This window comes from Eupeodes corollae, chromosome 3 (assembly GCF_945859685.1).
Source record: "Eupeodes corollae chromosome 3, idEupCoro1.1, whole genome shotgun sequence".
NCBI classification, from domain to species: Eukaryota; Metazoa; Arthropoda; class Insecta; order Diptera; family Syrphidae; genus Eupeodes; species Eupeodes corollae.
The window spans coordinates 69,618,779-69,643,955 of record NC_079149.1 but is presented as its reverse complement, the minus strand read 5'-3'; the positions used below and the strand labels follow the sequence as shown (position 1 = coordinate 69,643,955).

At 31.6% G+C, this 25,177-nt stretch overlaps 4 protein-coding genes across 7 annotated transcripts; 2 read left to right on the top strand and 2 right to left on the bottom strand.

The window, feature by feature from the left end:
• The first annotated feature begins 2,452 nt into the window (after window positions 1–2,452).
• Window positions 2,453–10,390, top strand: LOC129951971 (leucine-rich repeat protein soc-2 homolog). 2 transcript variants are annotated; one of them, XM_056064373.1, is made up of 6 exons: window positions 2,453–2,734; window positions 2,840–3,171; window positions 3,250–3,432; window positions 3,492–3,639; window positions 9,660–9,971; window positions 10,030–10,390. In XM_056064373.1, the coding sequence occupies exons 2-6, from the start codon at window positions 2,841–2,843 to the stop codon at window positions 10,157–10,159; spliced, it is 1,104 nt and encodes a 367-aa protein (XP_055920348.1). In that variant the 5' UTR covers window positions 2,453–2,734; window position 2,840; the 3' UTR covers window positions 10,160–10,390. The 2 variants fall into 2 exon arrangements, with proteins under 2 accessions (XP_055920348.1, XP_055920347.1); XM_056064372.1 differs by having other exon boundaries at window positions 2,453–3,171.
• A 5,454-nt stretch (window positions 10,391–15,844) lies between these two features.
• On the top strand, window positions 15,845–21,180 carry LOC129949571 (receptor expression-enhancing protein 5). Of its 3 annotated transcripts, XM_056061118.1 has the most exons (5): window positions 15,845–15,996; window positions 16,064–16,215; window positions 18,069–18,301; window positions 20,592–20,691; window positions 20,752–21,180. In XM_056061118.1, exons 2-5 carry the CDS (start codon window positions 16,083–16,085, stop codon window positions 20,823–20,825), a joined length of 540 nt encoding a protein of 179 aa, XP_055917093.1. In that variant the 5' UTR covers window positions 15,845–15,996; window positions 16,064–16,082; the 3' UTR covers window positions 20,826–21,180. The 3 variants fall into 3 exon arrangements, with proteins under 3 accessions (XP_055917093.1, XP_055917094.1, XP_055917095.1); XM_056061119.1 differs by lacking the exons at window positions 15,845–15,996; window positions 16,064–16,215 and adding an exon at window positions 16,562–16,732; XM_056061120.1 differs by lacking the exons at window positions 15,845–15,996; window positions 16,064–16,215 and adding an exon at window positions 17,810–17,967.
• LOC129949573 (probable 28S ribosomal protein S16, mitochondrial) lies at window positions 21,148–21,790 on the bottom strand. Its single transcript, XM_056061122.1, has 2 exons — window positions 21,563–21,790; window positions 21,148–21,505 (listed from the first exon to the last, which is right to left on the bottom strand). Exons 1-2 carry the CDS (start codon window positions 21,677–21,679, stop codon window positions 21,227–21,229), a joined length of 396 nt encoding a protein of 131 aa, XP_055917097.1. The 5' UTR covers window positions 21,680–21,790; the 3' UTR covers window positions 21,148–21,226.
• Window positions 21,791–23,752: 1,962 nt separating this feature from the next.
• On the bottom strand, window positions 23,753–24,239 carry LOC129949572 (60S ribosomal protein L23-like). Its single transcript, XM_056061121.1, has one exon. The coding sequence runs from the start codon at window positions 24,206–24,208 to the stop codon at window positions 23,786–23,788; it is 423 nt and encodes a 140-aa protein (XP_055917096.1). The 5' UTR covers window positions 24,209–24,239; the 3' UTR covers window positions 23,753–23,785.
• Between the last annotated feature and the right edge of the window lie 938 nt (window positions 24,240–25,177).

The window sequence follows — 25,177 nt, the reverse complement described above, 5'->3', positions numbered from 1 at the left end:
ATTGCCTTTAGATATTTAATATTTATATATATATTTATATATATTTAAAGTTGTGTTGTGAGCGTCTGGAGAGACGACATAGGGGAACTCTGCCCCCACCCCCCACATTGGCACTGGAAATACTACTCTACTAACATAAATATTATGTTTTTAAAAATGTCATCCATGATTTGACCCCTCCCCTTATGTGAACTTACCCCCGCGCCACCCTGAAAATTTTTTTCCGGTGCATATGATTAGGTACTATAAGTATAAACTCTATATACAACTACATTCATTATTTTTTTTAATATTGTAATGTGTCCGATTTGTCAAATTGAAAATTTTGACATTTCACGACGTTTCAAGGAAGGAAGTCGATATAAAGATTTTTAGAAAGATGTCTGTGCTTGCGTGTGTACGTACGTTCGTTCGCGACGTTTTTTTCGTCCTGCATAGCTCAAGAACCAGAAGAGATATCGACTTCAAATAAGTTTTGTTATACAGACAATAAGGCAGAAAGATTCAGAAAGGGCTCTCAAAAGAATTGCGTGGGTGGTTTTATTACCATAGCAGTTTAAAAAAGGTGAAAATTTTGGTTACCCTAAATATTTTACAAACCAATGACGTAGAGACTTGAATTAAATTTTATAAGATTGTAACGTGATACCAAATCAGTATATTTTTGGTAAAAAATCAAATCAACGGTTTTTTTTATAAATCAAAGAAACTTAAAAAAAAAATTTGTCACCTCACAAATTTTATGAATACAAAATGATTTTATCTCCAAAAAAGTTTTGTGTAACGAAAAAAAAAACGTCTTTAACATCTGGTAAGATTTTAAGAGACATCGAATTGACAGTATTTTTTATAAAAAATAAAAACCTAAAAAAACATTACTCAAAGTTGGTAAACATTGAATTTTGACACAAATATCTTTTTAAAATTTTGAGATATTGACTTTAAACGACTTTCATCTTTTAAAAAACATTGTTTTCAACATTCAGTAAAGTTTTGAGAAAAATATAATTGACAGTTTTTTTTATAAAAATAAAAACCTAAACAAAAAAATTAATAAAAGTTGGTAAAAATTGATTTTCGACTCAAATATCTTTTCAAAAGTTTGAGATTATGGCTTCCAATTAATTTAAACTTATAAGAAATATTCTTTTCAACATTTAGAACAATTTTTAGAAAAATCGAATTGACAGTTTTTTTACATAAAAAAAAAAATTGAACAAAAAAATTAATAAAAGTTGGTAAAAATTGATTTTCGAATCAAATATCTTTTCAAAACTTTGAGATATTGGCTTTAAGCTAATTTTATCTTTTAAAACATATAATTGAGAGTTTTTTTACAAAAAAAAATAAAAACCTAACAAAAAATAATACTAAAACTTGGTAAAATTTTACTTCTGACTAAAATATCTTATCAAAAATTAAAAATATTGGTTTTCAAACTTTTTTTGGGTCCCCAAATTCAACTTTTGATTAAAAACAAATACAAAATAAAGGAATTTTATGTTATGGTAAATATGTACATATGTATATTTTTGTTTAATAAAAAACTTTTTTCATAAATCAAGATTAGATTTTTTTCAAAAAGGTACATTTATATTCAAAATGATAAATTTTTTGTGTTGAAACGGTCCATTAATAATTTAGTTTGCACGGAAACACTGTCATCCACACCATTCAAGGCAAGAGTTGCTGTCACCGAAACCCTACGCAATTAAAGCGTTATGTTGGTTTAATAGATGATTTTCCTTCCATTAAGATATAAAATAGTAACAGTTAATTAATAAAATACAAAACGGTTATTGACTCATGAAAGTTCATTTTGAAATACCTTAAAAATTGTGCTTAATACAAATAAAATGTGTTTTTAAAAAAGGATATGCAAATATGCAAACATCTAACATTTCATCTATTTTATCTCAAAACAAAATGCATTTTGATTCTTATAAGTCTTTTTTCTTTAAATCAATTAAAAGTTTTCGTATGCAGTGGTTTGATTCGTGCAGTCTGGTATTTCTATTTATGTCGACAGCATGTGCTCAGCTCAACTACTTTTCCCTTTTTTAGGAAATGTTCTTTAAGGGAAAATCAATTTAAGCTTTGCACTTCTTTCCCCTTGCCATCCATCCCAAACTATGTCAATGTCAACACACATTTATAATAGAAAAACTTAAAAATCAATACCAACATAATTTTAAATGAACATATGACAGTTTCTGTATAAAGATATGATACCTGCAGCTGCACAGTGCAAGCGACTTCAAAAGCTCAATTGCAAATGCCTAGAAATATGCTAGAATATTTTGAAAACAAAAAAAAAAACAAGCAATGAAACTTACTCGAGCATACGCTCGACTTTGTTTAGACACAAAACAAAATGCGAGACTGAAGCATCAACAAACATTTGTTTCCCTAGCTTCATTAATTAATTTGTTTTAAAATGTAAGCAAAAGACGAGAACTATTATAGTGGCGCCAAGGTCAGAACCACCATTCGGACTTTCTTCTTTACAAAATCATCTACGAATATATGTAATAATGTCACTCTACTTAGGTGCGGACGATTAAAAACACTACAGATTCACTTCATTGTTTGTGAAAAAAAATAATAGATTAATGGTAAAGTGTAGTGCATGTGATCATATCCGATAATACGAGAGCAATAAAGTTCAAAAAGTGAAAAATAAGACACTTGCAGAATAAGCTATTGACATTTTCGTGAAACTAAAGTATTTTTTGTAATATCTTTCGAATATATGAAAATACATAATAATTATTAAGTAAATTATCTATTTTTAAAATATATCGCACATATATTACGCGCACTCTCGGTCCGCTTGAAGAATGAGCAAAACAGTTTTGCATTGGAGCTACCGTGACTATCGCAATGTTCCCATTGACCTGTTCCTGTACGAAAACCTGGAGGAGGTATATTTAAAGGAAAATTTCATTGCTGAAATTCCTAAATGGCTGTTGAATTTGACAAATTTAAAATTCATTCATTTGTCGGGGAATGCTCTCGAAAGACTGCCGGATGATATTTATCATTTGGAGAATTTGGAATTTTTAGATGTGTCAAATAATAAAATTACTAGTCTTCCCCATACTATTGGTGAAATGAAGGCTCTCCAAAGGCTGAACGTAAGTGGCAACAAATTGGAGGAGATTCCCAAAGGTATGTGTATGCTTTAAATAGAATCTGACAAAAATTAGCAATGTCAAAATGCAAAGATTTAAAGATTTATCGTTTCAGGTATTGGCCGTTTGAAGAAGTTGGAAGTACTTGACATAAGCGCAAATCAGCTAACGTCATTGCCAATGGAAATGTCGGAATGCAGCCATCTAAATGAGCTTTCAATGAGTGACAACACTCAATTGACATACATACCGGAAAGAATAGCCAATATGCAATCCTTACAGTTTTTGGCTGCGGAACGTAGGTTATGACCTATCTTGTAATCGATCTTTTTTTATTATATATTTTCCCAATTTGAGGTTGTGGATTACTGTACCTACCGGCTGCTTTGGCGAAGTTTCTCAATCGGGTGAATATATTTCAAAACCCTACAATTACGCATATTCCTATGATCTATGAAAATTTTTTTGCCAGTGTCTATGATGCAATACAAATCGGAATGCCAAGGTATGTTTGATTTATGAGAAAGATGTGAAATGACAAAGTATATTTGATGTATTAGATAGTACGCCAAAATGATTGTGAGGATTTGTTTTATGGGTTGGTAAAAGAAAAAGGTATACATTTAATAGTAGCACTTGGTATGTGTTCATGGTTTTACTTTCTCTAATGTAAATATGTATGACTATATATTTTTTTTTTGTTTTTATTTTTTAATGCAAACAATTTATTTTAAAATAGATTTGTATCGAGTTAAAGTTGTGGGTTCGAAGTTTCTGAACATTTGTTTAAGACAGTTCATAAATTGTTAAAAGAAGGGAAGTAGGATTTGCTCTCAGCTACGCGTAAGTCCGTTTAACTATCTCACAAACAAAATTCTTCCACAAAAGAAGTGAGGTGTTTAAATTGTAGTTTTTTAAACATGTCTAAGAACATTTAATAAGTTTTAAAGGAGGTATTGATCTAAATTAATGAACAATTTTAGGCCTTATTTTATAAACGCAATAGGCTGTTGAATACACTTATCAAAGTCTATAAATTGATGGGAGGCAGGGCCGGATTTAGAGTTCCAGTGGCCTCGGGCGATAAATTTCAAATTATTTTCAAAATAAAGTAAAACATTTCTTTTTCACTCGAGTTTTTCAATAAATAATTTATTCTGAATCCAAGTAAATTCCTTTAGTATTAAACAAACACATATAAATATAAACGGAAAAAAGAATTATCCGAAATTAAATTTTAGGTTGATGATTTTCTTGAAATCCAGTTCTCGGAGCAAATCGCTTTCAATGTATATTTTTTATAATTTTCATTTTTGAAAATCAGCGCTCTCCAGTGCAATTTGTTATCATCAAAACCAAATACATTCTCAATATAATTTCGAGGTTTGGGAATGTAGATATGAAATTTTGATTTTCGAGAATTTGGTAGTAAAAAAGTTCCGGTCATTGATCTATTCGATAGTCCTTTTCCTTTTCGTATGAGTCAATTAAAGACACAAATTGAACCACCTCATTACCAAGACTAGGCTCTAAATCATCTGAGTACACCTTCACCAATGCCTCTGCTGCAGCGTGCAAAATTTCAGCATCCATCTTCTCGATGTGATTTAGGAATCCAAATATCGAACCAACAGCTTCACAGGCATACAATCTTTCAGTAAGAGAAACCGATAGCTGGTCAATCACTGGGATGAAGGCGGACACGTTGTATTTTTCCTTGGATGACAGATTTGCGTCTTGTGCTTTCCCGTAATCGAGGGGATTCAACCTCACATTTCTCGTTCTGTTGCGGATGCGTGATTATAAATATTCATCAGTATGGGATATTTTTTGGCTGCTTCCTCGTATTTATCAAAATGAAATCGTTTGGATTCCACGAATTATTTTAACGATTCTAGTGAACGTATTGCCGATCATTTTCGGGGCTTGCAACATCTTATTTCTAGCGTTAAATCGCTCCAAGATATCGTTCCGAAATGTTGCATACACTCTTCTGTAGAAGGTGCGTTACTTCATTCCTCCCGATGTCTTTTTACTCTTTATTGGAAGATATTCTGGTTAAAACTTCTTCGATTTCCGATTAGCCGTTGACTTAGGCTTTCGTAACTTCAGCTCGACAAGGCCAACGAGTGTCGATGAGCTTTTTCAAGACTAAAAACAAACTGGACGCTTTTCTTCACCGAAAAAATTCGGTGAGGCTCTGTACTGGATGTGAAAAACATTTAAAAACTCTGCACGAAATCAAAGAATTGAACAGCCGATGGACAAGAGTTAGCAGCTGCCTTTCCCAGCAAAACCAATATCAATAGAAAAGATGTTTGCTGGTGTTTACTAGTTGGAATTTGAAATAAAAATTTTCCAAGGTCACTATTGTGGGGGCCTCCGTTTGTGGAGGCCCCAGAGCTTCCGCCCCGGTTGTCCTTCCCTTACTTCTGCCCTGACGGAAGGTATAATCACAAAGTTTGTATGTCATCAAAACAACCTTCGAAATCAGTACATACATAATACATATACATATATAATAAAAGAATGAGTTCAACGTCAGAAGCCCAATTCTACAACTATTATTATTCTTAACGCACGCCTCGGCGCACTCTGTTTACCATATTGTCTTATTTTTTTCCGATGATCTATATCATATTTTAAGTACCATAAAACCCTATTACGACACTTTCACTTTCAATTTCAGAAAATTGGAGTACTTTCTAAGAAATTTGTTGATATGATTCTGTTAACTCAGTGCTGGGTTAATTAAGGGTTTTTCACATAAGCGTCTTTTTACCATATAAGATCGTCAGAACTGGTTAAAAGGCATAAATATAAAATTCCATAATCTAAATTACTAATTCATTGTTATTTTTTATATTTATGACTTCCCAACCTAAAATGTCTCTAAAAACCGCATCCGGACGTACCGGATGAGATTTTTACTGGAAAATGTTGCTGGAGCCCTACACTATCTATTGAAAATAGTTTGCAAACAGAGGAAGTAGTTATGCGAACTAAAAAAACACTGAAATAGAGTGTTTCTTCGTAAAAAAATACCTTATCCAATTTATTAAAAAAAAAACATACGGTATTATTTTTCTATTTATTTCAATCATGTTAGCAGAAAAAATTGTTTAAAAATTTCAAATTTCACAATATACTGATCATTTAAGGAATACTAATATTTTATCATTTTTCACGATATTTGAACTTTGAGCGAAAATCTACCGCTCTACAATTTTTTTTTGAAAAATGGTTTTCATTTTCTGGTTCTACAATCAATTAAGTATAAGAAACACTTTTTGTTTAAAAAAAATCCTACTTTCAGAAAAATAGGTTTTGTCCGCATTTTCCGCACTGTGCGCCGCCGGCCGGGAGCAAGCGTACTCCAGAACTTGCTTTACACTTAAGTAAGAAAATATTTCTTTATTTGCTTTGTCTGGCATATTTACAAGCCGACTTCATAATTATTAATACATTTTTATAATTTTATACATAAGATAAGTACGGCAGTTTTTGAAGGAAGTGAATATTTTGCTCTTCTGTCCAAACTTTTATTATGTGCAATGAGTGAATAGTTACGTTATCACGTTGGTATGGGTTAAAAAATGTAAAAATATTTATTGACATTTCTTTTAATTTAATTTAATTTAATTTAATTTAATTTAATTTAATTTAATTTAATTTAATTTAATTTAATTTAATTTAATTTAATTTAATTTAATTTAATTTAATTTAATTTAATTTAATTTAATTTAATTTAATTTAATTTAATTTAATTTAATTTAATTTAATTTAATTTAATTTAATTTAATTTAATTTAATTTAATCTAGCCTTTGATGTAAGGAACTCAATATCAACTGTCTATAATAATTAAGGAAAATCTTACTACGGATGGGTTTTTGAAATTTATACGAGTCTCGAATGGATCTTATGTGATTTTCGTTTTCAAATGTTGGTACGATTGATATTGCAATTGTATCTCGATGGCTGTGTTCGTTGAGTAGTTGTGGATTTGGAATCATGTGTTTTCCATTGGGGGAAAAAATCAATCTGTTACTGTTGATATTATTTAGTTTTGTTAATAAAAATGGACTAACTGGGCTTATTTTGCAAGAGAAAACAATAGAAAAGATTATTAAGTTTTGCTATATTTCCAGCAAAGGTTTATCTCAGTTTAGATTAAATAAATCTTTTTGGTGTTTCCACCGCACAAGAAGATTTAAAAATAATTAAGTTGTACAGCACTTTCTAATGAAGTGCAAGTGAGATAGTTTGTTTCGTGTTAAACAATAAAAAACAGAATAGCTCAGCACCATATAAGAATATGCTAACTACTTCATGTGCAACTTTTTTTTAATTTTATTAAAATAAAACTATATGTACAAACATGCAAATAAACTGACCATAACGCATTATCTGTAGAACCAACTCCTCCATACAGGTTTTTCTTCACAAATTTTGATTCGACTCCGATCCCTGACCGGAATCGAGGCAAAGAAAGCTCATTTCAACTCGATTCAGGTACCTATATAAAGAATTTAGGCAAGCTTCAAGCTCGCTTCTTTGAAATCGACTAACCCATTACACAGAAGTATTTTCTTGATTTAGAATTTTTGAATTTTGATATAAATTATTCTGTCAAATATTCAATTGTATTTGGCAATTTCTCACTGTACTATATATGAAATACCAAAAATAACACGGCTATTGACAGCTCTTCTTCAACACATCCTTCACGACTATGATGAAGCTTTAAATCCCATTTTATTTTCTCAATCTGTGAACATAAAAGGGTTAGCCCATCAAAATTAAATAGTTGTTCGTCTAAAAAAAAACCATGTGATACCATTATTTTTCCAGCTTGTTTTAGTTTTGAAAAAATCTAATTGCAAATGTTTTCTATTGTTCACTCAGTGCAGGATTTTTCCTATGTTTTATTCGGTTTAAGATGGCTCGAGTTTTAATAAATCTTAAAACTCTTGAGCTACTTGCATTTACGCCAAATCTGTGTTCTATTTTTGCTCTAGAATCAGAAGAATCTGCTGCACGCCCTAGAGCTGCTGCTTTGAGCTGCTGTTTTCGCAGTTTTTTACCTCCCTTTATGCTTTTTCTGTATAAATCTTTATTTTTTAAGTAAGAATAAAAGTCATCAAAGTTTCAAAAAATTGTATCAGCTGATGCACGTCCGGTTAGGTGTTGATGTCTAAACAAGTCGGTTTTAGCATTTGAAACACTGTTAAGGCATGTAAATCTACCCATTGGTGTTAACAGGGATTAATTTCACTAACAAAGTGTTGATTTAATATATCGATTAAATTGTCGTTGGGCCTATTCAGTAAACCCGCCTTTTCTGAAATAATTTGGCTTTCTTGACTCTTCTTTTGTAGTGCCCTGAGGTAGTTGTAGACAACATTTGAATTTCTTATAACCCATAGCGTACGGCACCTCCTCGCAACCCGCGAAAAGGATAGGTTTGTAACGTTTGTTATTTTTCCGACGGGTAGTTGTCAAAAAATAAAACGCATATTACTTAATGTTATTGTTAAAAACGTATAGCTTTATTATAAAGATAAGAGCTTGTCATTCCGTTTTAAAAATGATTTCGAACAAGCGGCCGCTACGTTTTACTTACTTACATTAGGTAACGCTTCAGTTCTTTGTTAACTACGAACTCACCCAACAAACTTTTCCATTTCTCTCGGGTCCTAGCTCGATGTCTCTAGTTACTAGGTAGACAAAGTCCTTTACTACCTCAAAGTTGCATCTTTCGATGACGTTTTGACCGAGACGTCGTTGTTGTTCATATGTCTTTTCTTGATGACAGCATGTACTTTGTTTTCCCTTTTTGTCGCCTCTGCTTTAATACTCACAAAAACTCCGTTAAATGCTACCGATTATGTCAATGTGGCCAACGCGTCTGGCTCGAATAAATTTCAGCCGAGAGGTCCAAAAGTCATTAATCATGGCACTTTACCGTTCCTCATTGACTGTTACTTTATGGCCGGCTTCATTTTTGTAGATATATGGATGAATGGTTCCTTCTGCCTATAGTGCACACTAAACTTTGAGGATGTAAAGGCGCCTTTGGTGGAATAATATCACTCCAAGTACGGAAATGGTCATTTGGCTTCAATTATTGCATCAGCTGCAAAATCTTCCATAAAATTAAGGGACGCAGCTCCAAATGTTGCTCCCGATGGCGGAGGGAATGATTCCACTAGAGTTGACGTACTGCAAAACCCAACCATGCTTGCTCAAAGAACCGACTCTGCTGTACGATTACTTCGACTGAATATTGGACGCAAGACGAAGTAAGGCTTTTTTGAGAGTTTAAACGCTTCGAATGGATTAAATTCTTCTCTTAGAACATGTTTTTTTATATTTATATTTTAAAAGGAATTATATCACTCATTCGATTATTTTATAGAACTTTTGCCAACATTTAAGAAAATAATAATTAACACAAAATTTAAATGTAATTTAAAATTTGACTCTAATGCTTATTTTTTTATTTTATATTTTATTATGTGTAGAAACTTTGAACACCCTCACTTTTTCTTCGTTCGAGAAAAAGCCACCAACACAAAATTATTACTTCCATTTGGAACTTTAGAAGTCTTCCCTGTGCCATCGATTGAGAATCGGATCACACTCTATGATGATTGCCTTCATTCGTTGAATTACTTGAATCTCTTCCTACCTATCTACAACAATCAAATACTTCTAAGCTCACTGCCAACCAAATACATGGGTGATCACATAAAGAATGGTCCAATTGCCCGTTGCACCTACAGAAATTGTTTTAACCCTTTGTATACATCGTATTATTTTATGCCCGTCAAAAGGTTGTTACATTAAAATAAGTTTATAACAAACACAATAACTTTCTTCTTTTTTTCAAAGGCGAAACAGTACATCGAAGATCATTTTTACATGCAACTTCTGTAGCATGTATTGTGCAAATCTGTGGACCAAGGAAACCAGTAAGAAGTACTATAGCATCGAATGGGAATGTTGTCATGCTGATGATTAAGTTTGTACTAATGGAGATCGTTTAAACAGGCCAATTAAACATTTTACTTTGAGCAAATTTTGTGATTTATATATATAAATACCGTTTTACCTGAAACTAAGTTATAACTTGGAAAGATTTATACCAAAAATCAACATTATACAATATTCCTCTTGTACATTGTTAAATCTGAATGTTTAAACCAACTGTTCTGATTAAAAATATATCATTTATGTAGATAAGTAACAAGAATTTATAATTTATACATCAACTACTCGAGAAGAATAATGGGTGGTTTAAGTTTCATCCCATCGCCACAAGCCCCACAAGTGTGGGAGAACTTTTACCAAATAAGGCGCCAGTTATAGCTATCATTGGTTTTCATCATTGAAAACAAACATTGAAATTTTCTTGACAGGTCGTTTATAGCTATCATTAAAAGTTTCTGTCATTGAAACAAATTTCCTGATTGAAATCCACCGAAAAACTTTTACTGACAGGAATCTGTCGTTGGAATTGTGTGGAATTGGGACACAAATTAGTGGAAGGATTTGTTTCACTTTTGAACATAAAAGTAACAGCTGCTCAGAAAATGAATTTCCGTCCGCAAAATTGAAACACACATTTTTAGAGAAAAATAAATGCGTAATTACTTTCTTTTTCTCAAAAAAAAATTATTTTTATGATTTCCCGAAAGAGAAACACCGTCGAATATCAAAACTCTGCCCGGATCGATTTCTATGATAGCTATAACTAGCGCCTAAAGGGCCTCAGTTACTGGTACAGTTTTTTACGTACACGTCACCTCAATTGAATTTATGTTACTATTGGTCCTGAACTACGGATTGGTCGTATTGTCTTGTACCCATGTAATAGTTCTTTTGTCGACCGATGGTTTATTGCAATTTAACTTAGAACTAGACAGTTGGTTTCTTAGAAAGTAAATACCTAAGATTAAGAAGCATGCTATACATATAATGTTGCATCGTAAGATCGATGACGTGCGTTATTAATTTCTTGTCTATTTCTTTGAAGTTTTACATAAACGAGCATGCATTAGTACAGAACTAGGAGATAATTGATGGGAGTACATTTTAAATGAATGATGAATGATGAATGTCTTAAGATCATTACAGTAACAAATTCGGCATTGCGTTGTTACAAATTTGTCTCGGTATAGTTTATGTTCTTTGTTATCCTAAAAGTGAAGTCTACCAGGTCGTTCGAATTTTTTCTTGTGCAATTAAATTTACCTCTTTTTTCAAATATTTCTACATACAGTCAATAATATACATAACATACCTATTAGAAACTCGTAGCGTAAACTACCTAGTGCCTGTTTTACAATATAAAAGTAAAGTCCCAGTTAAGCGAAAACAAAGGTTTAAAATGTTGGACTACCTAAGTTAATTGTTAAACATTTAGCAGATTGCCTAATATGAAGCGAAAGCTTCTTCGCCACAAAAAACAAGTCAAAAAACATTGGCAATTCGAATAAGCATAAACCACAAATTTGCCTTACTATAATAGAAATAATACCATCAATCCGACAACTATGGTCGATACGATAAAATGGTTCGGGGATCAATCCAAAGCTATCCGCAGGTTTGTGATATTGTAATCGCATAGGAAACAGTAATTGATACAGAAGCCATCTTTTGTCAAAAGCAAATCCCAAGACAACCCACAATTTTTGGGATACTCAGCTGTACAATTTGAGGAATAACTACGTTGTCGGCTAAAATCTGGGTTTCTGTTGTAGCTTCGTTTGTTGATGGTTTAACTTTTGTTTCCATAGTGCCAAATTGGGAATACAAAAATTGAGTATTTTAATAAGTATTATTTAATATATCACTACTTACGAAACTGCAAGGTCACGACCAGCCTGAAGGAGTATTTTTTAAATTTTCGTAGGAGATCCTTTGAATTCAAAACTACTCATATTGCGTTAATAGACATGATCCCCCTGCTTTCCACTTTTTGGCTAAATGTTGCTACTTTTAACTGAGGCCTGGGCCAAGAACAAAACATTACTATGAAATTCAGCCATATTTCAATCGCGCAGCACAAATTCATCAACTTTTAATCAATGGACGATCCAGGTTTGCACACAATTTGGGTAATGCCTTAAATTATTTTAATAATTCCTTTACTGAGATAAACAGCCAATATTAAAATGTTTAAGATAACAATCCTTGAAAAAGAGATCGCCAATTTACTATGTTACGATAAAACAACATTTTTTTTTATTTTCTTAACACAAATTAAAGTTGCCTTTAAATTCCTTGATGTATTATCTATTAAATACAAAAAATTAATTAATTGAAAAAATCTACTTTCGAAATAAATTTCCATTGAATGCTCAAAATATTTATGTCTTAAAAACAGCAAACTAACACATTAGTTACTCTTATGGCTAATTGAAAACATAATAAACATTTCATATTTATTAAATTAATAAAAAAAAAAAGTTTTAAATCTCTAGTGAATTGAAGTGAGTTTGTTTTTAATATGTTTTAGAGAAATTATGTACCTATGTAATACATCTATTTCTTTAAATTCAAGAAACAAAAATTTTTCTCTTACCAGTTTTTAAGTTTTATTTAACCCCTTTTGATAAAAATATTTTCGAAAGTTTACGCAAAAGAGTTTTTTTTTAGAATTTGTCTTCCAACATCATCTCCAATCTAAAAAAAACTAGTATAGGAATAATCTCGACTCCCGAAAATTACATCAGAAGAAAATTCTCCATATTAAATTATATTTTATTTTCCTATGAAAAAAGATCAAATTTTCTTGGCAAACATTCTCATTTTCTGCGGCCCTACTATGTAACTCTACAATGAAATTACCCGTGTTTTTTGGCATTCTATAAATAGTATAGTAGATAATTCACAAGAAAAAGCATTGGTAGTAGCCAGATTTTTGTATTTAAAAATTGGTACAACTGAAAGAAGATCTGTCAGAATAATAATAAAAAAAACACAAAAATAGAAGAAAGTTTGGTGGAAACCAAAAGATAAAATTAACTTCAGCAAAAAAAAATAACTAAAACTTATAAAATGGACATTTTTCAAGAAGAAATGGTAAGAAAACATCTGGAAATTGAGATTCTATAAAAATAGTTCATTAAACAATCGCTTTGACATAAAATAAGAACTTCACTTCACATAAAATAAGACTACTACATTAACATGTGGTATTGAAGCGAGCTGGTTTTATTCATACTACGGATATTGTTTTTGTTATTAGTGTAAAATCCTACTATACTATTGATAGATTTTCCAACAAAACACGGGTATTGCTTGAATTAGAAAAATTGGTACTATGTATATTTTTAACCAAAATTGATTTCAATAATAGCTATACCTTGCTCCTAATGGTGGGCTTACACTTTTTTCACAAAAATAAGATGCAAGAAATTGAAATCACAATTATTGGATATAGATTAGATAAATATATTTGTTGGCACTACAGCTCGTGAATACCAAGGGCTAGTGACTTACAACTCCCGACCATTCTTGTGCCCTAGTAATGCTAGGGATGAAGGGGACTTTTTATGAAAGGAATTGGTCTTACAGCATTTGTTAATTCACGCAAAAGATTATGCCCGTGGAAAAACTTTTAGGGGCCGGTTATAACTATCAGTAAAATCTGTTTTTAGTTTTTGAACATGTTACAAATTTATTTCGAGCAAAAGATTGATGCAATAAGATGAATCCTATATTCAAGTATTTTTTTTTTAAAAGCAACAATGCATTTAAAGTTTTATTTAATTTATAAATCTATTTAAATTTGTTTAATGATGAAATTTCATTTTACTGAACAGCTGACTGCAAAAAGCAAAAAAAATCCATTTCGTTTTACTGTAAGTGTTCCAATTTTGTACTGTTCCGATCACATCTTTAAAAATTTTACTGATGAAAGCAACAGTAAAAAAATTGTCTGAGGCACGAAGATTGGTGTTATGATCGAACGAAAACAACATTTAATGACGTAAGTTTACCGATTGCTATAAACGCTCATCAGTAATGGCTGAATCACAAACATGCTTCAGCTTCGGCTTCGCCTGACGTTTACGAGTTCAGCCATAGAAATTCAATGAATGCTATCACAATGAAGCTTCGACCTCACGTTTCGTTTGACAATCGTAAGGAAAAGAACGTAATGTAACGTAATGTGACTCCAAACGGAAGCTCTAGTTCAATTATCTGAACATTTGTTTGTCTGACAGCTCATCAGCAGTAAAAAAATTTCAACAAACAAAATATTTGCTCTTTGGAGGGATGAAATAATAGAAATGTCATTCAAAGCAACCTCGAAGCAGGCCTAACGTAATGCAAACGAAGCCGAAGCTGAAGCGTATATTGGCTGAATCACATACACGCTTCAGCTTCGGCTTCGTCTCCGTTACGTTAGGCCCGCTTCGAGGTTGCTTTGAATGACATTTCTATTATTTCATCCCTCCAAAGAGCAAATATTTTGTTTGTTGACATTTTTTTACTGCTGATGAGCTATCAGACAAAGCAAATGTTCAGAAAATTGAACTAGAGCTTCCGTTTGGAGTCACATTACGTTACATTACATTCTTTTCCTTACGATTGTCAAACAAAACGTGAGGTCGAAGCTACATTGTGATAGCATGCATTGAATTCCTGTGGCTGAACTCGTAAACGTCAGGCGAAGCCGAAGCTGAAGCGTGTATGTGATTCAGCCATATGTGTTTCAGCCATTATGGCTGAAACACATACACGCAGATTCCTCCTGTTTCTGTTTCCTGTTTTACTGACTTGGGATCTGCATTGAACATTTCTGAAGAGAGGACTATCGGCCTGTCATCAGATAATTCAATAGAGACCAACAATCCAACATCCAGTCCATGATCCGATCATCGCAGTTTGCATTTTTCGAGCGGATAAAAATCCTGTCATCAAATTTGACGTTTGTGTTGTATGTAGTGTTGAGAGTCCATTTTTCACACTCTTTTTGAAATTAAAATTTCGTTTAAATTGTCGTCGAATGCCTACATTAATTTAATCAAAGTTATCTTTTCTAGGCACAGAACAGCTTCAAAGCTGTCGAACGAAATCCTACGAAAATTTGTATTGTGTGCATCATCCTCCCACAGTAAGTCCTTAAGTACTTGCGCCTCCAAATCATGAAGAGAAATGGATTCACCAAAAACCAATAAACACCCGCCACTAACAACAACAAAAAACTAAACAACAGATTCACCGTTTCTAATGTCAAATGTGACATTTGAAGTTGCTCATGGCAACACATAATATGCCCAGCCAAAAAAAAAAAAAACAATGGATTGCGGAAGAGAAGCTGGATTGGATTTAACTCTTGTGGACCCTCAGGGTGATGGATTCTACTGATAGCTATAACAGGCCCCTTAGGTAGCACACGGGCACTAGTAGAACTTAACCAAAACCTCTAACATGGTAGTCGTACAAACTAACAATCACGCCATTGAATCTACATTTGGATAAAGAAAGTAGACCATATACACAAATTAGTTTAAGTGCCATTATTATAAATTTCCACAAATTCGGTTTTTGGCATATATCTATTGTTTTTATAATAACAGGCTCATTTACATATTGTAAATCTGACATAATCTGCTTTGCTTTTCATCGCTTAATGCGTAACCAACTTAAGAAATATATTTATATTATAAAAATCTAACGCTCTGGCAGTGCCTTGCCAAACTGTACCTAGCTTCACTCTACCAATTCCAAATATGACATTTCATTAAGTTCACCTCACAATCATCACCCAAAAAAAAGGTTTTCATCCGCCAGTTTATTTATTCTCGCTGTCAACCTCATTTAATTTGGCCACCCTAAATCTAGGTAATTAACATTTTGTTAACCTTAATAATTGTCTTGACCAAAAATGTGGAAATTTTTAACCTTCTAGGAATATTCAAATATCGAAAATGGCATCTGCACAAGTTGACAAAATAAAGAACTCCATTGATAAAACTTTGAACGACAACACCAAACCCTGGACTAAAGCATTTGGATTTTTGGAAGAAAAATCAAATGTTCCCCGTCTGTATATATTTTTTGGTGAGTAATCACTTCTATAACTTAATATCCTATAATTGGTTTTCATCCCTTTCAAAAATCCATACAAATTGCAATGTCATAAAATGTATGTCCCCAGCTACCTAGTACCTACCTATCATTAAAAATGAAAACTGCTTTGTTGTTGCCGCCCCTATAAACTTCGATTGATTTTTAAATTTTATACATATTTTATAATATATATGTACATACAAATCTCTTATCTAAGGTCTTTGTGAAGTTTCTCGTAAAAAACAATTTGAACTTCATACTTATGAACGAAACTTATTCACTGTGCTAACAAGGTTCCCCGACAGACAGTCACAAATTTTATTTATGTGACACGTCAGTAGTCATAAAGTAAGTTATTTTATCAGAAAAATTAGAACAATCGAACAACATTTTAAGTTTTATTAAAATTATCTGGGATAAATTATGGCAAAACCACCTCGCACCACCGCAACAATGCAACAGGTTCAATCTGAAATCGCATTTGAAGTTTTATCAAAGATTTTTAAAGGTAAAATATGTAAAACTGAAGATTAAAGTGTGATAAAACTAAAAATGTATTACTTTAAAATCGATGATTATAGATACCATACTTAATATTTTTTTGTTCGTAATATGGAGAATTCAATTTTGTAATATTGTTTATTATTTTTAATTCTGGAAAAAACATAAAAATCTAGCATTTATGTCAACTTAAAGTTTCAATGTTATCATTTTTGTTAAGGTTAAGTAAATCGCAAAGCGTAAGGAATCATACAACCATAATTATTACGTACCTGTACTGTTTTTGAATGTTTAAATTACATAAAAAAATGTATCAAACAGATTCTCCTTAAAATTTAAATCGGATAGAAAAATAGCGTTCTTTGAGACGTAGTTTTGGGTTTTTCTATACTTTTTTCAATTTCACTTTCCAATCAAAAAATATATTCAAAATTATTATTTCTAGAGCTCTCGGGAAAGTAAGTGTACATCAATGCAGAAATATGAATGTACATGATTTTAATTGTTGAATTAAATAAACATATATTACATTTTTGAAAATAAACTCACGAAATGATTGTAAGATATCTTATTAAAAGTTTTGAGATAACATAATTTACATTTGCATTTCAGTGACAATGATAAAAACTCACCACAAAGTAAATAAATTATTGTTTATTAAGTTACATTTAATGATGCGTGCAGCAGCTTCAAAATCCACAAGACACTTCATTCTATCGGCAATGAGCACCAACAATTTAGCGAAATTACATACATATGTATAATTTAAAAAAATATGCATATGCATTATTGAAGAAATTATATTAAAGCCCTTTCTAAAAATAGCTTTATCCACTTTGTATGCTTTCTCTTTTTCTGCCGCTCAGTGATCATAAATTTGAGTTTATTGTATCTTTTTGCCTGCAGAATTGGTTGGAAATTCATTGTATTGTATAAAATGCATATTTTCATTATTTGACAACAGCTAGAGAACATTTATAGAAATAGCATTGGCTCGCAGGAATTTATTTTTTTGCGTTCGACTGATGTCCCTTTTCATGGCAGAAATAAAGCGTTCATAAATAGTAGAAGTTATCTGTGCTATAAGCTAGAGCTGAAGAATTTTCATTACTCATTTAAAAACAACTTCTAATATCAAGATATAGTTTGATTGTTAATTTAAAAAAAGGAAAATGTTTGAAAAACTAACAAACAAACTTGTTGAATTACTAACTAGTGAAAATGGTTGGCTTTTTCAAATTGGTAAAAAATGAAATCCCTACTTATTTTTGTTTTAGTTTTCTTGTAAGATATTTTTATTTTTATTTCATTGATGTTTTTCTTTTTTTACTTTCTTTTAAAAGGTATTGCTGGACTTTGTGCTTTATACTTGATCTTTGGTTATGGTGCACAACTTTTGTGCAATATCATAGGTGTTGTTTATCCTGCATACATCTCAATTCATGCCATTGAATCAAGTACAAAAATCGATGATACTAAATGGCTAACCTATTGGGTAACATATGGTATTTTGTCATGTATCGAATATTTCTCCGTGATTTTGACGTCGGTTATTCCACTTTATTGGCTTTTGAAGGTAATGTATATATGTTTTTTTTTTTGAATTATTGAATTATAACTAATCAGATAATCAATAACACAAATTAGTGAAATTAAAAATAATTCCTATTTTTAGGTAATTTTTATAAAACTATTCAATACTCGTATTATAAATTTCAATCTCGTATTTTAATTGAAAATAAATTGTTGAAGTTGTATTATATATACGTATGTATATACAGTGGTGGACACGCACATTCAAAAGAGTACAAGTATTTTTCTACTTTCAATTCTTTATTACTTGCAAGAAACGGTTCATTTTTATGTTGTTACTATGAGTACCTTATATGGTAAAAAAAATGTGTAAATGATTGAAAAGTAAAATACCGTTTTGCGAAAAATGAAGATTGTTTGTGATTTGCGTTGTTTTTAGCTGGACATAAATTTAGCACGTTTTGCATTCAAAGAGTTTATTTTGAATTTTTGTGTTTTTTTTAAAAAGAAAATAATAATTTTTGAGTTAATTAAATATTTCTTTAATGATCAATATTTAAAAAAAATTAATTAGTCATGGCAAAATGAAAAGGGTGCTCAAAGGAAAAAAGAAATCTGATCTTGAAAATGAAGTCAAAAGGGCAGAAGGTAACAGACATTTCTAAGTTGTATGTCATTTCAAAAAGTTTGGAGCGATTGAAAACGTTAAACAAAACCCCGGGCCAGAAAGACAACTACAAATAAAGATAGAATTATAGGTTATTGACCAAGATTCCGTTTAAGACCTCCAGTGCCATTCGAACCGCTTGTATCAAAAAAAAAATCTAAAATCTAGGTTATAGTTTGCCAAAGTTCACCTAGACAAACCAATTAGTTTTTAGAAAAACGTGTTCTTGAGCAATGGATCCAAGTTCTTCCGGTTCGGATCGGATGGACAACAGTATGTGTGGCGTCCAATAAAAAGAGAATATGATCCAAAGTACACAATTCAGACGGTGAAACACGGTGGAGGCAACGTTATGGGCGTTGGACTAATCGTAAAAATTGAAACCAAAATGGACAGAACGTGTTGGATCATATGATACCCTACGCAGAAGACAATTTGCCGTTATTATGGCGCTTCATGCACGACAACTACCCTAAACACATTTCAAAGTTAGTGAAGTGTGCCTTAGAGGTGAATAACATCGACGATTTGAAGTGGTCATCACAATCACCTGATCTTAACCCTATCGAGAATTTGTGGAATGATGTTGAACATCACATTGAGCAAAAAAAAAAACAACCAATTTAACACAATTATGGCTGTAGATTCAAAATGATTGGTATGCAATTCCAAAGTCACGATGTGAGGCTTTGGTTGAAAGTTTGCCAAGAAGAATTGCTTCTGTACTGCAAAATAAAGGGTTCCCTACCAAATACTAAGAAAAACTTAGAATTGATAACGGTAACGGTAAATAAAATGTAACTAATTTTATAATAAGAAAACAAATTGAAAATTAAAAGGTTTTTATCTTCTTTAACAAGTGTGCTAAATTCTTGTTCACCACTGTATGTACGTAATTCAATTAAAATTTCAAGTGAATTAAACTTTTAGCTTACAGCTTGCGTCCTTTCCTAGTTAAAAAGAATAATTTAATTGTAATTAATTTCTATAAGTATAGCAAAATCTAAATACTGTATATAATATGGCTAAACTGCTTAATTTTTGTAGATTACTTTAAATTAAAATTTGTTCGTATGCAAAAATTAGTTGCATGTTTCTAAAAGCAAACATGATTCTTATTCTTTGTTCGACTCAGTACGCGTTATCGATTTTCAATTTCCATTTATGATAAGATGTTATTTTGTCCCGTTTGTAATTAGTCAAGTTAAATATTTTAAAACGCTAATTTCATCCCTGCCAGGATGTTTTGGCTTTCACTGCACTAAAAAATATAATTGACATTTTAAAAATATTCGGTATCACCTCAACAATAAAGTTTAATGTTTTAATTCAATCTTAAAGCACATCGATATGATTCTTATATGATATTTACATACTCATAATATTAGTTTTACAAGCGTTTTTTTAATTTTTGTTTGATTCCCTTAAACAATTTTTAAATTGACTTTTTACATAATACGGGTGTTGATCGACATTAACAAGTCTAACAATGTTGATGCAATGATGTTCGAAAGTATTGATATTCGGAATTTTTAGTTGAGGAAAATGTATTACCCGTGAGATTTACTTTAGAAAAAAAAAATTCGAAAAAAATAACTAAAAAGTTTCCTATGTATGCACACAAAACCCAACATTATTTTAAAGTTTTTCTTTTTTTAATTTTTAGTGCATCTTCCTTGTTTGGTGTATGTTGCCCATCGAAAGTAATGGCTCAAACATTATCTATAACCGGGTGATTCGTCCATATTTCCTAAAGCATCACCAAGGTTAGTATTTTGTACATATTTTAAATGGTCTACTTTAAACGTTGTTTTTATTTATTTAAGCCGCTGACAAGTTAATGGATGATATGATGGACAAAGCGAAGAAATCCATAGGAAGTGTCTACAAAAATGAATAAGACGTTTCTACATCACCTTTTATACAAAAAAAAGAAAAGAGAGAAACTATATTTTAGTAACAAAAAAAACACGATTTTGGTATAACACTTTTCGTCTCGAGATTTAATTATTTCACCGGTTATAGATGCTTTTCTTTCATATATCGTATTTCCCATCTTAACTGTTTACGGGGTATTTTTCAAGTCTATTATTAAATTCAAATACAAGATGCATTTGTTTAAAATTGAAATAAATTTTCTATTATGTGTATGCATTTCTATATATGACACCTTTCATTCAAAAACTTTAATCTATTTAAAATAGAAAATAAAATAGTTTCAATAAAATTGAAAACCATCACACCAATCAATATTATTTATTTGTTTTATTGATATTGAAAATATAAACATTGTTTCAACACTTATTCCTTGCTCGTTTTATCATCCAACTGTTTTTTGGATTCTTGGTCTGCAATTTGCTGCCTATTCCTCCAAGCAGTCATGTAGGTTTTGGGATGGATTGGCGTAAATCCAGCTATACCCAAGAGTTCAGCGGCAGGCTTGGATAAATGTGCACCATTACCTAACCAATGGCGAATTCTTTCGAAATTGAATGAAACAAGACGTTCTCCGTGTTCATTTATGAGAGGATCATATGAGCCTAATTGTTCTATAACAGGCTGATGTTGATCCTTTCTTCGCTAAAGGATTTTCATGAAATTAGAAGAAATAAAAAGAATAGATACCAACAGACATACCTCCATAACAACAATATGGTAAAATGGCCTGTTGGTGCATCCCCAGCGTACGCATCTTATTATTTTGGCAGAACGTTTATAAAATCGGCCAATACCACTTGCTGGTGAGAGTGACATTTTGTTATTTATTTATTACTTAATTTTATTTAAGCTAAAATTATTTGTGAAAAAGTTCTTATACGTAAATCAACTCGTGTGGATGTCAATTTTTGCATTTGACATTTGTTACTTCGCTCTGAGTATGTTCAAAGAGTATTGTTAATTTCAAGAATATACCAATCAGTGCCGACGGAATCATTACCTAAGTACTGTGGTATTTTTTTTGTTGTTAAATGTATTTACCATAGAGAAATATATCTAAGAAAATATATATACATAAGTATATTTCTCTATATTATTTAGTTAAATTTTCCTAAAATGTATGAAAATAAGGAAAGTAATTTTAAAATGAACCATTTTTGTGTTTTTATGTAAAAAGTGAAATTAATAAAAAACAGAAACAAATGTTTAAAGCAGTTTAGCTATTTTTTCACTTTAAGTTTTTCTTTTCCGAAAAAAGTTATTTAGTGAAAGAAGAAGAAACAAAAAGTAAACTGTGGCAAGTTTTTTCACAATGTATATATATGTGCATTTAATCAAAGGTACAAATACTAAGGCATGACAATTTTAAATTCTTGTTTATTACATGTTCGGACAAGAAATTATCTCAAAACACACGAAAAAAGACAAAATCCATTAACGAATTGGTTACCAAAACCGTATACTTTTGCATTGGTCTCTTATTTTCCTTCGTTCCACACTAATTTCATTCGTGTCAAGCTAAATTGCGATACAATATATTATTTATTTGTTAAGCATTATCGTCATTCTACTCTACTTTAATAGATAATGTCACTTGAAAGTAGATTGCTAATAACTTTCAAATCGAATGGAATGGAAAAGTTAGAATTGATTTACATAGCAGGACTCCAGAACTTTCACATTATTTTTACTTTAATCTACATGATTTAAATGTTACTAATACAAATTAATAATCGATTAGATGTATTTAAAGTGTTTTGTTGGTATTTTTCTGAAGATTAGTCATACATAATAGAGCTAACGAGCCAAATGGACCCGAGCTGATCTAAAATCTACCGTTTGTGTTGAAACTGAAATGGTTCTGTCAATCGATTTTTTTAGGAAGTGAAACAACAACGAGCTTGGTCCATCGAGCCAAGGTTCGGCTCTGCCTTGTGTGTGGAGTCAATGAGCCAAGTAGTTCTGTCTGTTTACACAATCTTATCTCGCCATCTAAAAACTATCTAAGAGCTGAACAGAGTCTGAGCGAACAGAGTAGAGTAGAGTTCTGAGCAGAGTATGTTCAGAGTTCTCTTTCAATTATGAAACAACGTGAGCACTAAACTGTCATGATTTGAAAAGTCGTCTGTTTGAAAGCGTTCAAAAAATTGTCTTTAACCAAATTAATTAAAAAAAAAAACAGTCATAGAGTTGGTCGACTTGACGCCTGAAATAAATATGATTCATAAAAATGCTATATGCAATTAGTCTTTTCTAAATAACTTTCCTTCTGCTCTAAAGCGACTAGCCTTTTCTACCATTGACGATGATTTTTTTTTATTTCCCGGCTTTCAAATATCAAATTGTTCGTGTTCAGCATTTTACTCCGTTTACTCTGTTATTTTATTCTGAGCTCAAAAGCGTGTTCTGAACATGCTCAGAACTAAAAAAGAAACACAATTATTTTTTTGACAGTTCGAGCTCTGCTCTGAACTAAAAAATAAAAACGCCATTAATGTCTCTTTCCCTCTTTTTATTTTTTCTGGGTCAGTTTCTAACATTATTATTTTGGGTCATTTTTTTAAATGAAGTTTCTTAAAAAAAAAAATAATAATAATGTGGTTAACATATTTTTGATGCACTCGAAATAAAAATAATTGTAATATTTAGGTCTGTTCGACTGAACATTTTCCTAAGACCAGTTTGCTTATATATAATGACTCGGAGCTAATTGGCTCTTTGGTGCATGTCTTCAATTAAAGACTACAAAAAGAGATATTTTTGATTGTATTGAAAGTACTTAATTTTGAACAAGAGTAGTTTACCATATCGAAAGTTAGTAACCAATTGATGTCCTTAGTTTTTTTGAATTAAAATTTGTCGATGCATAGAAACAATAGTTTATGCGTCTTTTATTTTTTTTAAAAGATTTTATTCCACGTCTTAAGCGATTGAGCTTGCGTTTGAAGCAATACGGGGCCATAGATCAGCGCACTCTTTTGCAACAGGACCTGTAATAGCGGAACCTTTCATTTCTCCTTTGTTATTCACTATTACCCCCGCATTGTCCTCAAAATATATAAACACCCCGTCCCTCCTCCTGAAAGGTTTTCTTTGCCTGATAACAACAGCTGGCATTACCTTTTTCCGGAGTTCAGGCTTTCCCTTCTTTACTGTAGCGACAAACATGTCTCCAACTCCAGCAGCTGGAAGACGGTTCAAACGACCACGAATTCCGTGAACAGCAATGACATACAGATTCTTACCACCTGTATTGTCAGCACACTTCATTACGGCTCCAACTGGGAGACCTAGGGAAATACGGAATTTCCCTCCAGCGGTTCCACCACGTCCTCTTTTAGACATTTTACGGCCTGTTCAGTTTACAACGGGAAATCAAAAGTGCATTATTATTTTTTCCACTTAACATACTAGAAGGGCATAGCTAAATAAGTGGAATCATTTTTAAGGTACATTTTCAAAATAAGAATATGATCGACAAGCATACCATATCTAGTTACGTCAGTAAAAAGAGGATCAGTAGGGAAAATATATGTAATGATAATTACTATAATATTATTTATGAAGATTTTATAAATTTGTAGCTTCTCATTTTGAATAACCCTAAGCCTTAGGCTAGGCGCGCACATGCAACTTTTTCGAAACCATGATAGTTCGATCGTTAGTTGCCCAAACATCGCGCACATAAGAAACTCCGAAAGTAATCAACGAAATAAACCAATACACAGTAAACATTTATTTACTTTGACTAAATTTTTCTCTCTCTCTTGCACTTACAGAAAATGATTGAACGATTTGGTTGAATGTCCGCGCTGTTACCTATAATTCCTTGTGACACAAACTAAGGAATTGGTTCGAGGTGATCGTCTAGTTTGTGTCAAAACACAAACTAAAATGTTGCTCAAATGGGTGACAGAATAGCTTCTGCACGTGCGCGGACTCTCATATAAGTCTATAGTGCTCAGTTAAGAAACCAAACAGTTTCGAATCTAAAAATTGTATGTGCGCGCCTAGCCTAATTATTTTAATCGGTAGTATTTTTGGAATTAAAATTTTTTTCATATCTTGACTTTTCAAATCCCCACAATTTTAATTCATAGTTTTTTGATAATACATTGTGGATTCAATAAAAATACACAGAAATTGCAAAAAAGAAAAACTATCCGCAGTGGCTTGGATTTATATTTGAAAGTTGATACTTTGCCAATTTTTCTGTTTCCTATTTTGCAAATTGAATCCGCATAAATTTAGAACTGAAAGATGGCGGTTTGTTTGTATACTATTATTTAAGTTTATACGTAAGCCCATCGTTGA